This window comes from Coregonus clupeaformis, chromosome 31, assembly GCF_020615455.1.
Source record: "Coregonus clupeaformis isolate EN_2021a chromosome 31, ASM2061545v1, whole genome shotgun sequence".
Classification (NCBI taxonomy): Eukaryota; Metazoa; Chordata; class Actinopteri; order Salmoniformes; family Salmonidae; genus Coregonus; species Coregonus clupeaformis.
The window spans coordinates 46,133,201-46,147,543 of record NC_059222.1 but is presented as its reverse complement, the minus strand read 5'-3'; the positions used below and the strand labels follow the sequence as shown (position 1 = coordinate 46,147,543).

Below are 14,343 nucleotides of genomic sequence, written 5' to 3'. Positions count from 1 at the left end.
TCTAGCTGTACTGGAAACCAACACACACATATTTGAAAAGGAATTGGAATGTCTGTCTGTCGTTGGTCTCTAGTTTACACCCTGACCATGTGACCTAACTACTGGAGGATTACGATTTCTCAGAAAGAAAAAGACTGTCTTTTAACCAGCTGTTATTATCACAAAAACTATTCAGAAAACCACTGTTTGTTTAGCAGTCTAGTGCAGCTGCTACCAGAAATGTGATTACATTTGGCGCCATGTGATTAAGATTGTTTTGAACTGAAAGCTCCCCACCCCTAGCTTGTGCCCGTCTGTGTTACCATGCCAACTCCTTGTCACTCATTACCATGCCATGGTTTGATGATGAAAGTAATCAAGTTGGCAAGAGCACAAACAGATCTGGGACCATGCAACCGCACCCCCACCTTTCAACCACTGAAACAGGAAGTGTGAAGAAACGTATCAGGAAGCTATCACAGAGCTAGCAAACACTGTAGAGCTGCAGTCAGACAGACAGAGTCAGACAGAGAGATAGACAGAGAGTCAGTCAGACAGACAGAGACAGACAGACAGACAGAGACAGACAGAGATGAAACAGAGCAGAGCAGCAGCAGGAATAACACTCTGTCCCAAATTGCACCCTATTCCCTATATAGTGCACTACGTTTGACCACTGGAACCAACCACTTTCCAACCACAGAGAACTGGACAGTATGCCTGTTACTAGAGTGACAGGAGTCACTCCAAAAAAGGCAAAACAAATGAAAGAAAGAAAGAAAGAAAGAAAGAAAGAAAGAAAGAAAGAAAGAAAGAAAGAAAGAAAGAAAGAAAGAAAGAAAGAAAGAAAGAAAGAAAGAAAGAAAGAAAGAAAGAAAGAAAGAAAGAAAGAAAGAAAGAAAGAAAGAAAGAAAGAAAGAAAGAAAGAAAGAAAGAAAGAAAGAAAGAAAGAAAGAAAGAAAGAAAGAAAGAAAGAAAGAAAGAAAGAAAGAAAGAAAGAAAGAAAGAAAGAAAGCACATCCTGTACAAGTGAAGATGTGAGGTTAGATGTGAGGTTTAATGTCATATTCATAATAACTATTATGGTTATTGGTGATGGATGGGGCACAGCGGTGCCTGGTGTGAGAGTGAGGTCAACCTCCCATCTTCCGTCTCAGAACCTGGTTGAGAATCTCCAGGTATTCTAGAATGTTCCACTCGTTAATATATTTAATGTCTCCTTTAAACACATCAGGGGTAACTACAGAACATCATCTCCAACATAGAAACCGTACAGGTACAGCCCTGCCTGATCACGGCTGTTAGATCTGAACCTGTAAGGACCTTGATCCTGGAAGTATAGCTAATCCTTGGGATGTTTCTAACAAAATGAAAGAAGGCGCCATCGCGCTCAAACACGACTTAAGGATAGGATATAAAGGTTATTTGGATGGTGCATAAAATCAACAAACAGTTCAATGAAAAAGAAGGTAGGTTCACATACGAGGTAGACTCCAATATATTATTGTAAAAGGAAGATATTTGAGTGTGACTACTTTGTTAAGACAAATACAACAGGATTTACCCTGAGAACACTAATAACCCTCCTTACCCTGAGAACACTAATAACCCTCCTTACACTGAGAACACTAATAACCCTCCTTACCCTGAGAACACTAACAACCCTCCTTACACTGAGAACACTAATAACCCTCCTTACCCTGAGAACAGTAATAACCCTCCTTACCCTGAGAACACTAATAACCCTCCTTACCCTGAGAACACTAATAACCCTCCTTACCCTGAGAACACTAATAACCCTCCTTACCCTGAGAACACTAACAACCCTCCTTACACTGAGAACACTAATAACCCTCCTTACCCTGAGAACAGTAATAACCCTCCTTACCCTGAGAACACTAATAACCCTCCTTACCCTGAGAACACTAATAACCCTCCTTACCCTGAGAACACTAATAACCCTCCTTACACTGAGAACACTAATAACCCTCCTTACCCTGAGAACAGTAATAACCCTCCTTACCCTGAGAACACTAATAACCCTCCTTACCCTGAGAACACTAATAACCCTCCTTACCCTGAGAACACTAATAACCCTCCTTACCCTGAGAACACTAATAACCCTCCTTACCCTGAGAACACTAACAAAGGCATCAAAATCCTCCTCTAGAGGCGCTCCCTCCATCGGTAGTGGCAGTCGGTAGTACCTGCGAGAGAGAGAGAGAGAGAGAGAGAGAGAGAGAGAGAGAGAGAGAGAGAGAGAGAGAGAGAGAGAGAGAGAGAGAGAGAGAGAGAGAGAGAGAGAGAGAGAGAGAGACAGAGAGACAGAGACAGAGAGAGACAGAGAGAGACAGAGAGAGACAGAGAGAGAGAGACAGAGAGAGACAGAGAGAGACAGAGAGAAACAGAGACAGAGACAGAGAGAGAGAGAGAGAGAGAGACAGAGAGACAGAGACAGAGAGAGACAGAGAGAGACAGAGAGAGAGAGACAGAGAGAGACAGAGAGAGACAGAGAGAAACAGAGACAGAGACAGAGAGAGAGAGAGACAAGTGTTACTGTGTCTGTTTTCACAGGAGAAATCCCATCTATTTAGTCAATATATCCTTTATGTAGGCCAGAACAAAGGAAGGCAACATTGACCTAGAATGAGACAACTGTTCAACACTCTTTCATCTCTCTGTTTACTAATATAATACTGTGTCCCAACTTGCACCCTATTCCCTATGTAGTGCACTACATTTGACCAAAGCCCTATTGTTGTGCACTATAAAGGGAACAGGGTGTCATTTGGGACGCAGATGGTGGTTGGGAAACATACGTCTAGAACAAAACAGCCCACCAGGAAGTTCCAGAGTACAGACATAAATCCCACACCCAGGAGGCCTGCTCTGCTCCCTGTCATCATGACCAGATCACTTGATGTTCTTAACTCTACACACACACACAAATCTGTAAGTTGAAAGGACACATTCAAACACTTTATTTCTTGACGTTATGGGGCATCACTCATATCCAAATGGTTGGTTGTGTGTGTGTGTGTGTGTGTGTGTGTGTGTGTGTGTTGTGATGTAGACAGTGGAAGAAGGGAATGAGGAGGGGAATATATTGACATGCCCTGGAGATGTCAGGAGTGGAGCTGGCTGTTCATTACATCTCAATAAAAGCTTCAGCTCCTCTGATCTGATTACTAACAGGATGCTAAAGGAGGCCTCCCAAATGGTACCCTATTCCCCATGGGGCTCTGGTCAAAAGTAGTGCACTCTATAGGGAATGGGGTGCCATTTGGGTTGCAACCGATGTCTCTCTTCCCTCGCCTCTGAATGAATGCAGAGGGGGCAGAGAGAGAGCAGAGAGAGAGAGAGAGAGCGAGAGAGAGAGAGAGAGCAGAGAGAGAGAGCGAGAGCGAGAGCAGAGAGCAGAGAGAGAGAGCAGAGAGAGAGAGCAGAGAGAGAGAGCAAGAGAGAGCGGAGAGAGAGCAAGAGAGAGAGAGAGAGAGAGAGAGAGAGAGAGAGAGAGAGAGAGAGAGAGAGAGAGAGAGAGAGAGAGAGAGAGAGAGCAGTAGTGTACAACAAGCTGTAGACCTGTACAGTGTGCCTGTAGGTTGTTCTTGCAGTCATTGTTAACAACCGACAACTGATTTCGTCTGCCTGTGTGGGATTGAATCACATTACCACCACTCTTCTACACTGTCTCTCTGTCTCCCCTTCAGTCAACCTATCCCTCTTGTTCATGTCTCTCTGTTTCCCCTTCAGTCAACCTATCCCTCTTGTTCATGTCTCTCTGTTTCCCCTTCAGTCAACATATCCCTCTTGTTCATGTCTCTCTGTTTCCCCTTCAGTCAACATATCCCTCTTGTTCATGTCTCTCTGTTTCCCCTTCAGTCAACATATCCCTCTTGTTCATGTCTCTCTGTTTCCCCTTCAGTCAACATATCCCTCTTGTTCATGTCTCAAGTGTTGTGCTGTGTCCTTTGTTCCATGCTGCATTGTGTCGATAATAAAAATAAACTATCACACTCAATAAAATAGTAAAAAAATAAGGAGTGTAAAAGAAGTAGTAACTATGAACCTGTAGAGTGGCATGGTGAACAGCGGTCTCTTATAGACCTCCTCTGTCACATGGATGTCCTCCTCACAGGTGATGGTCATCTTCTGGGGCTCGCCCTTGAAGTGCTCGATATCGTTATACACGTAGAACACGTTATCATTCATTTTGGCAAAGTCGTGGAGCTAGAGAAACCAAAGACAGAGCACAAGACTATTATTACTGATGTTATGAAACAGCTGATTTTAGCATTTTTTTTGTTCATTGTAAAGAATTTTTTTTATTTTTATAAGTAATATAATTTTGATCCAATATATCTACTTGTCTTGAGCATCGGAATTGCAGAAATTATGGTCTCTCGATTTGTTTGGGTTGCATTGCTAGCTAGTCAGCTGACTGTATTTAAAAGATGCATTCTCGAGACAGCTTGACGTTTCACCACCCAAAGCGTAAGAGAAATGCACTGCTGAGATGGCAGAGGGCTTTCTCGTAATGAGGATGACTAGTACTCTGGACTGATGTGTGGGGAGCTTGTAGCGACCGTATCGGCAGCAGAAGAAACATCACCCAAGTGGGTGCTACACGGCCCTACTGGAGGGGTCGTTCAGAGGCTACCGAGAGCTGAGAACAACGTCTGAGGACAAATCATTACCACCATTACCATTACCATTACCAACCCTGTCCTTGCCATCCAACTCGACTAGCATCCTACTCGACCAGCATCCAACTCGACTAGAATCCAACTAGGCCACCACCCAACTAGACCACCACCCAACTAGACCACCACCAGAATACCGGTAGATGCCTTCAACATGTGCAGGCACCCTCTGAAGCTAGAGACATGATGTCTGTTTGTTTTCCTGTTCAGGCCTACATGTCAAATTAAATAAACTACTACTACTACTAATACATATAGTAGCCCCCAGGGACTTACTGGGAACACTATCTGTAGTGTAGACAAGCTGTTTAATGCTGGATCAAGAGCGACTATCTGTAGTGTAGACAAGCTGTTTAATGTTGGAGGTTTATGGGTTTATTAGTATGAGGAGGCCAGTAGATAAAGAGGAGGTTTATGGGTTTATTAGTATGAGGAGGCCAGTATATAAAGAGGAGGTTTATGGGTTTATTACTATGAGGAGGCCAGTATATAAAGAGGAGGTTTATGGGTTTATTACTATGAGGAGGCCAGTATATAAAGAGGAGGTTTATGGGTTTATTAGTATGAGGAGGCCAGTATATAAAGAGGAGGTTTATGGGTTTATTAGTATGAGGAGGCCAGTATATAAAGAGGAGGTTTATGGGTTTATTAGTATGAGGAGGCCAGTATATAAAGAGGAGGTTTATGGGTTTATTAGTATGAGGAGGCCAGTATATAAAGAGGAGGTTTATGGGTTTATTAGTATGAGGAGGCCAGTATATAAAGAGGAGGTTTATGGGTTTATTAGTATGAGGAGGCCAGTATATAAAGAGGAGGCTTATGGGTTTATTAGTATGAGGAGGCCAGTATATAAAGAGGAGGTTTATGGGTTTATTAGTATGAGGAGGCCAGTATATAAAGAGGAGGTTTATGGGTTTATTACTATGAGGAGGCCAGTATATAAAGAGGAGGTTTATGGGTTTATTACTATGAGGAGGCCAGTATATAAAGAGGAGGTTTATGGGTTTATTAGTATGAGGAGGCCAGTATATAAAGAGGAGGTTTATGGGTTTATTAGTATGAGGAGGCCAGTATATAAAGAGGAGGTTTATGGGTTTATTAGTATGAGGAGGCCAGTATATAAAGAGGAGGTTTATGGGTTTATTAGTATGAGGAGGCCAGTATATAAAGAGGAGGTTTATGGGTTTATTAGTATGAGGAGGCCAGTATATAAAGAGGAGGTTTATGGGTTTATTACTATGAGGAGGCCAGTATATAAAGAGGAGGTTTATGGGTTTATTACTATGAGGAGGCCAGTATATAAAGAGGAGGTTTATGGGTTTATTAGTATGAGGAGGCCAGTATATAAAGAGGAGGTTTATGGGTTTATTAGTTTGAGGAGGCAGTATATAAAGAGGAGGTTTATGGGTTTATTAGTATGAGGAGGCCAGTATATAAAGAGGAGGTTTATGGGTTTATTAGTATGAGGAGGCCAGTATATAAAGAGGAGGTTTATGGGTTTATTACTATGAGGAGGCCAGTATATAAAGAGGAGGTTTATGGGTTTATTACTATGAGGAGGCCAGTATATAAAGAGGAGGTTTATGGGTTTATTAGTATGAGGAGGCCAGTATATAAAGAGGAGGTTTATGGGTTTATTAGAATGAGGAGGCCAGTATATAAAGAGGAGGTTTATGGGTTTATTAGTATGAGGAGGCCAGTATATAAAGAGGAGGTTTATGGGTTTATTAGTATGAGGAGGCCAGTATATAAAGAGGAGGTTTATGGGTTTATTAGTATGAGGAGGCCAGTATATAAAGAGGAGGTTTATGGGTTTATTAGTATGAGGAGGCCAGTATATAAAGAGGAGGTTTATGGGTTTATTACTATGAGGAGGCCAGTATTTAAAGAGGAGGTTTATGGGTTTATTACTATGAGGAGGCCAGTATATAAAGAGGAGGCTTATGGGTTTATTACTATGAGGAGGCCAGTATATAAAGAGGAGGTTTATTACTATGAGGAGGCCAGTATATAAAGAGGAGGTTTATGGGTTTATTAGTTTGAGGAAGCCAGGTCACCTCCTTCCTGATGGTGAGCTCCAGGGTCTCCACCGTCTCCTCCTTGTCCAGGCCATGGAGATTCTCATGGAGGTTCTCCTTCCTCCGGGGGGTGTACGGAACAAAGTTCTCCTCCAGGTGCAGGAACACCACCGGCTCCTCTCGCACACAGAAGAACATCACCTCCTGGGAAGAGAGAGGAGAGGAGATGAGATGAGATGAGATGAGATGAGATGAGATGAGATGAGATGAGATGAGATGAGATGAGATGAGATGAGATGAGATGAGATGAGATGAGATGAGATGAGATGAGATGAGATGAGATGAGATGAGATGAGATGAGATGAGATGAGATGAGATGAGATGAGATGAGATGAGATGAGATGAGATGAGATGAGATGAGATGAGATGAGATGAGATGAGAGGAGAGGAGAGGAGAGGAGAGACAAGAAATCATGGCCTACATTAAAAAAGAGTCAGTAATTAATAAGATTATAAAGACAAGGGGAACCTGATCCTCTAACTGAGATGCTTTTTGAATACGGTGCCAGGAACAATAATAATTCCACAGGCCAGTTATTTGGTTCTAGAATCTGTAAAGCTTTGTTCCAAACCCAATTGGAAACATTCCGTTGTCATTTGACAGTCAGGAATTTATCATGCGCTCGCTGCTATATAATTAAGTCAATTTCATTTCAATTACAGTGAGTTTCCATACTGGACTCACAACCCTGATAGATATTCATTATTTTCCATCATTCAACATGACTGAGAATGTGTCCCAAATGGCACCCTATTCCCTATACAGTGCCCTATGGGCCCTGGTCAAAAACAGTAGACTACATAGGGAATAGGGTGCCATTTGCGACACAGCCTGCCTGGGTTGGGTTTGCTTAGTGGCACAGTGCGTCCGTCTGTCCCACAGCATGGACAGAGTGCCTGACCCCTCAAATATTTATCCACAACACAGTTAGAAAGAACAACACAGTTAGAAAGACAGCAGGCTGAAGAGAAGACACAGACAGACAGACAGACACAGACAGACACTGATACAGAGACAGACAGACAGACACAGACAGACACTGATACAGAGACAGACAGACACAGACAGACACTGATACAGAGACAGACAGACACTGATACACAGACAGACAGACAGACAGACAGACACTGATAGACAGACAGACACTGATACACACAGACAGACACAGACAGACACAGAGACAGACAGACACAGAGACCGACAGAGACACACAGAGACACACAGAGACAGACAGACAGAGACAGACAGAGACAGACAGACAGAGACAGACAGAGAAGAGAGAGAGCGACAGAGAGAGAGAGCCCTATGGATCCTGGTCAAAAGTAGTGCACTATGAAGGAAATAGGGTTCCATTTGGGACGCACAAAGTAAAACATATCACCCTGAGGGCAGTGCACTAACCTCATGCCCTTGACTCTGTAACCTTTGGAGGACCTGTTTGAAGCCATTCAGGCTGGGCTGGCCCATGCCGTAGAGCGGGTAGCTTCCTTTCACCTGGCGGTAGTTTGGCGCTCCGTAGCTGCCTGTAGTGTTCAGGACATCAGCCTTGCTGTACACGTCCTGGACCAGGAAGAACTCACCCTACAGACATACAGTACAGTCAATCAACCAATGAAATACGTGGCTTTATAAAGCTCGTTTTTACGTCAACAGTTGTCGTTGGGGGTTACAGTAGAGTCAGTATAGGCAACACTTTAAGGTTCCCTACATATCTACCAGGACTTCATAACACATTCATACAAGGTGATCTATGTGAGTAAACATACTCCTCTGTAACAATAAGGGGCTCTGCATGCCTGAACAGCTCTGTGACAGGTGATAGGAGGATCAAAAGGACCAATGGGAGAGGTGACAATGCTCCACTCAACGGCCACGCATGATCATAAAAACAACGCGTTCCAATGTCCTCTTGGACACATCAATGTGAAGTAACAAGGGGCAGGGCTTGGAGAGAGAGGGTTTGGGTCCAGGCCTCTTCTCTTCTTAAGTATCTCAATGTAAATGCTGAACAAAACAATGCTGATGGTTGGGGGAAGCGCTGTGGTGTGTTTTGGATGGTTGGGGGAAGCGCTGTGGTGTGTTTTGGATGGTTGGGGGAAGCGCTGTGGTGTGTTTTGGATGGTTGGGGGAAGCGCTGTGGTGTGTTTTGGATGGTTGTGGGAAGCGCTGTGGTGTGTTTTGGATGGTTGGGGAAGCGCTGTGGTGTGTTTTGGATGGTTGTGGGAAGCGCTGTGGTGTGTTTTGGATGGTTGGGGGAAGCGCTGTGGTGTGTTTTGGATGGTTGGGGGAAGCGCTGTGGTGTGTTTTGGATGGTTGGGGGAAGCGCTGTGGTGTGTTTTGGATGGTTGGGGGAAGCGCTGTGGTGTGTTTTGGATGGTTGGGGGAAGCGCTGTGGTGTGTTTTGGATGGTTGGGGGAAGCGCTGTGGTGTGTTTTGGATGGTTGGGGGAAGCGCTGTGGTGTGTTTTGTTCCTACCTGAACCAAGTAGTGTTCGGGCATTGAGTCTGATATCCGGCCCACTTTGTAGTTTGTCCTGAGGAGGTCATCGTGGATCTGAAATTCCTGTCTGCAATTATATCTATAACACAGAAGATAATGTAGCCGTCATCTTCAACATGGTGCAACAAAGCATTCAATCCCTCTTAGGGGTCCTAAGGTTCCCACTGGAGACCGACCGAACATCGCATTTGTCAGATAAGATAAATAACCCTATCTTTTGAATCCAAGACGGAACAATTAGATAACAGCACACACACACACACACACACACACACACACACACACAACCCCCACCACCCCACACACACTTCACCCAACATCCCCATCCATTCACCCCTTAGTGATCAAAGCCACAGGGATGAACATCCTAACATCCCTTGGTTCGTCCTTACGTGATGACGACGGGTGCGACCTTGTTAGTGATGATGGACTTGGCCTTGCTGCCGTGGATGTTCACCATCTGGGAAGAGCTCGTGTTGAGAGACTGCCTGCTGTTCGCCATCCCGTTGCCATGGATACTCTCAAGCGGAGGAGGATGGTGGGGTGCTGCTACAGAGGATATGGAGCCTGACACAGAGACGGGTTGTGGCGCAGTGCTGGCAGTTGTACCCATACTCCACAAGCAGCTGGGAACGACAAGGGAACAGAGGAGAGGACTTAGACTCAAGACACAGGAAGTCAAACAGAGGAACAGAGGAGAGGACTTGGGACTCAGATACAGGAAGTCAAACAGAGGAACAGAGGAGAGGACTTGGGACTCAGATACAGGAAGTCAAACAGAGGAACAGAGGAGAGGACTTGGGACTCAGACACAGGAAGTCAAACAGAGGAACAGAGGAGAGGACTTGGACTCAGATACAGGAAGTCAAACAGAGGAGAGGACTTGGGACTCAGACACAGGAAGTCAAACAGAGGAACAGAGGAGAGGACTTGGGACTCAGACACAGGAAGTCAAACAGAGGAACAGAGGAGAGGACTTGGACTCAGATACAGGAAGTCAAACAGAGGAACAGAGGAGAGGACTTGGGACTCAGACACAGGAAGTCAAACAGAGGAACAGAGGAGAGGACTTGGGACTCAGATACAGGAAGTCAAACAGAGGAACAGAGGAGAGGACTTGGGACTCAGACACAGGAAGTCAAACAGAGGAACAGAGGAGAGGACTTGGACTCAGACACAGGAAGTCAAACAGAGGAACAGAGGAGAGGACTTGGGACTCAGACACAGGAAGTCAAACAGAGGAACAGAGGAGAGGACTTGGGACTCAGACACAGGAAGTCAAACAGAGGAACAGAGGAGAGGACTTGGGACTCAGACACAGGAAGTCAAACAGAGGAACAGAGGAGAGGACTTGGGACTCAGACACAGGAAGTCAAACAGAGGAACAGAGGAGAGGACTTGGGACTCAGACACAGGAAGTCAAACGGAGGAACAGAGGAGAGGACTTGGGACTCAGACACAGGAAGTCAAACAGAGGAACAGAGGAGAGGACTTGGGACTCAGACACAGGAAGTCAAACAGAGGAACAGAGGAGAGGACTTGGGACTCAGACACAGGAAGTCAAACAGAGGAACAGGAGTGAGGACTCACACTCACACTCCCTGTGAGACACACTTGCATGCACACTATCGGTGTTTCACAAATCTGTGTCGATTCAAACACTACCACATTCAAACACTACCACATTCAAACACTACCACATTCAAACACTACCACATTCAAACACTACCACATTCAAATTGTAACCAACCGATTGAAAAGAGGAAATGTATGAAGAGTGAAATATAACAACGTGAGAATTTTTCTCATCGCTTTCTTGATGATATTTCTACAGTACTTCCACCGGCTTCCTCAGAAAATACCAAGCTGTAAACCACGATTCTACTAGATCTGTACACAACATTCTGAACCGTAATGTTCGATTTTCAAGACTCCTCTCCTAGAAGCAGGCTAAAGGGTTACATCAATCCTGAGGTTGGATGTATTTAAATGTTAATTATAGCCCCACTCTGCTGCAGCCTGCACAACAATCTGAGCAGGCATCCATCTGCAGCACCTCTCTGAATAAACCCAGGGCTTTGCATCTCAAATGGTACCCTATTCCCTAGTGCACTACTTTTGACCAGAGCGCAATGAGCTCAGGTCAAAAGTAGTGCACTATATAGGGAATATGGTGCCATTTGAGACAAAGCCACATGGCTTTGCAGTGAAGCTCTACAGATAAACAAAAGATGAGCCTCCCCGCCACTCTGCTCCACTCAGACCAGCCAGCAGGGGCCAACCCCAACCCCGATCCTCACTACTCCACAGCTGGCCTGAGACCAACGGCAGCCCCTCCATCCCCCTAAACACACCAGCCAGTCCAGTTCAGAGAAGTAGCCCTCCAGTCCGGTTCATAGAGGTAGCCCTCCAGTCCAGTTCAGAGAGGTAGCCCTACAGTCCGGTTCAGAGAGGTAGCCCTCCAGTCCAGTTCAGAGAGGTAGCCCTACAGTCCGGTTCAGAGAGGTAGCCCTCCAGTCCAGTTCAGAGAGGTAGCCCTACAGTCCGGTTCAGAGAGGTAGCCCTCCAGTCCAGTTCAGAGAGGTAGCCCTCCAGCCAGTCCAGTTCAGAGAGGTAGCCCTGCAGTCCGGTTCAGAGAGGTAGCCCTCCAGTCCAGTTCAGAGAGGTAGCCCTACAGTCCGGTTCAGAGAGGTAGCCCTCCAGTCCAGTTCAGAGAGGTAGCCCTCCAGCCAGTCCAGTTCAGAGAGGTAGCCCTGCAGTCCGGTTCAGAGAGGTAGCCCTCCAGTCCGGTTCAGAGAGGTAGCCCTGCAGTCCAGTTCAGAGAGGTAGCCCTCCAGCCAGTCCAGTTCAGAGAGGTAGCCCTCCAGTCCGGTTCAGAGAGGTAGCCCTCCAGTCCAGTTCAGAGAGGTAGCCCTCCAGTCCAGTTCAGAGAGGTAGCCCTCCAGTCCGGTTCAGAGAGGTAGCCCTCCAGTCCGGTTCAGAGAGGTAGCCCTCCAGTCCGGTTCAGAGAGGTAGCCCTCCAGCCAGTCCAGTTCAGAGAGGTAGCCCTCCAGTCCGGTTCATAGAGGTAGCCCTCCAGTCCAGTTCAGAGAGGTAGCCCTCCAGTCCAGTGAGGTAGCCCTCCAGTCCGGTTCAGAGAGGTAGCCCTCCAGTCCGGTTCAGAGAGGTAGCCCTCCAGTCCGGTTCAGAGAGGTAGCCCTCCAGTCCAGTTCAGAGAGGTAGCCCTCCAGTCCGGTTCAGAGAGGTAGCCCTCCAGTCCGGTTCAGAGAGGTAGCCCTGCAGTCCGGTTCAGAGAGGTAGCCCTCCAGTCCAGTTCAGAGAGGTAGCCCTCCAGTCCAGTTCAGAGAGGTAGCCCTCCAGTCTAGTTCAGAGAGGTAGCCCTCCAGTCCGGTTCAGAGAGGTAGCCCTCCAGTCCGGTTCAGAGAGGTAGCCCTCCAGTCCGGTTCAGAGAGGTAGCCCTCCAGTCCGGTTCAGAGAGGTAGCCCTCCAGCCAGTCCAGTTCAGAGAGGTAGCCCTCCAGTCCGGTTCATAGAGGTAGCCCTCCAGTCCAGTTCAGAGAGGTAGCCCTACAGTCCGGTTCAGAGAGGTAGCCCTCCAGTCCAGTTCAGAGAGGTAGCCCTCCAGCCAGTCCACTTCAGAGAGGTAGCCCTCCAGTCCGGTTCAGAGAGGTAGCCCTCCAGTCCGGTTCAGAGAGGTAGCCCTCCAGTCCGGTTCAGAGAGGTAGCCCTCCAGTCCGGTTCAGAGAGGTAGCCCTACAGTCCGGTTCAGAGAGGTAGCCCTACAGTCCGGTTCAGAGAGGTAGCCCTCCAGTCCGGTTCAGAGAGGTAGCCCTCCAGTCCGGTTCAGAGAGGTAGCCCTCCAGTCCGGTTCAGAGAGGTAGCCCTCCAGTCCGGTTCAGAGAGGTAGCCCTCCAGTCCGGTTCAGAGAGGTAGCCCTCCAGTCCGGTTCAGAGAGGTAGCCCTCCAGTCCGGTTCAGAGAGGTAGCCCTCCAGCCAGTCCAGTTCAGAGAGGTAGCCCTCCAGTCAGTCCGGTTCAGAGAGGTAGCCCTCCAGTCCGGTTCAGAGAGGTAGCCGTCCAGTCCAGTTCAGAGAGGTAGCCCTCCAGTCCGGTTCAGAGAGGTAGCCCTCCAGTCCGGTTCAGAGAGGTAGCCCTCCAGTCCGGTTCAGAGAGGTAGCCCTCCAGCCAGTCCAGTTCAGAGAGGTAGCCCTCCAGTCCGGTTCATAGAGGTAGCCCTCCAGTCCAGTTCAGAGAGGTAGCCCTACAGTCCGGTTCAGAGAGGTAGCCCTCCAGTCCAGTTCAGAGAGGTAGCCCTCCAGCCAGTCCACTTCAGAGAGGTAGCCCTCCAGTCCGGTTCAGAGAGGTAGCCCTCCAGTCCGGTTCAGAGAGGTAGCCCTCCAGTCCGGTTCAGAGAGGTAGCCCTCCAGTCCGGTTCAGAGAGGTAGCCCTCCAGTCCGGTTCAGAGAGGTAGCCCTCCAGTCCGGTTCAGAGAGGTAGCCCTACAGTCCGGTTCAGAGAGGTAGCCCTCCAGTCCGGTTCAGAGAGGTAGCCCTCCAGTCCGGTTCAGAGAGGTAGCCCTCCAGTCCGGTTCAGAGAGGTAGCCCTCCAGTCCGGTTCAGAGAGGTAGCCCTCCAGTCCGGTTCAGAGAGGTAGCCCTCCAGCCAGTCCGGTTCAGAGAGGTAGCCCTCCAGTCCGGTTCAGAGAGGTAGCCCTCCAGTCCGGTTCAGAGAGGTAGCCTTCCAGTCCGGTTCAGAGAGGTAGCCCTCCAGTCCGGTTCAGAGAGGTAGCCCTCCAGTCCGGTTCAGAGAGGTAGCCCTCCAGCCAGTCCAGTTCAGAGAGGTAGCCCTCCAGTCCGGTTCAGAGAGGTAGCCCTCCAGTCCAGTTCAGAGAGGTAGCCCTACAGTCCGGTTCAGAGAGGTAGCCCTCCAGTCCAGTTCAGAGAGGTAGCCCTCCAGCCAGTCCACTTCAGAGAGGTATCCCTCCAGTCCGGTTCAGAGAGGTAGCCCTCCAGTCCGGTTCAGAGAGGTAGCCCTCCAGTCCGGTTCAGAGAGGTAGCCCTCCAGTCCGGTTCAGAGAGGTAGCCCTC

The 14,343-nt window shown here is 47.7% G+C and overlaps 1 protein-coding gene across 2 annotated transcripts in view; it reads right to left on the bottom strand.

The window, feature by feature from the left end:
* Positions 1–14,343, bottom strand: part of pald1a (phosphatase domain containing paladin 1a) — a 155,178-nt gene that overhangs the window by 106,481 nt on the left and 34,354 nt on the right. For both annotated transcript variants that reach the window (XM_045209907.1, XM_045209906.1), the window contains exons 2-7: positions 9,653–9,886; positions 9,237–9,339; positions 8,163–8,342; positions 6,740–6,904; positions 4,049–4,209; positions 2,111–2,186 (exon numbers count right to left, since the gene is read on the bottom strand). In XM_045209907.1, the coding sequence (XP_045065842.1) occupies positions 2,111–2,186; positions 4,049–4,209; positions 6,740–6,904; positions 8,163–8,342; positions 9,237–9,339; positions 9,653–9,873 (906 nt within the window). In that variant the 5' untranslated portion in view covers positions 9,874–9,886. The remainder of the gene's footprint in view (positions 1–2,110; positions 2,187–4,048; positions 4,210–6,739; positions 6,905–8,162; positions 8,343–9,236; positions 9,340–9,652; positions 9,887–14,343) is intronic.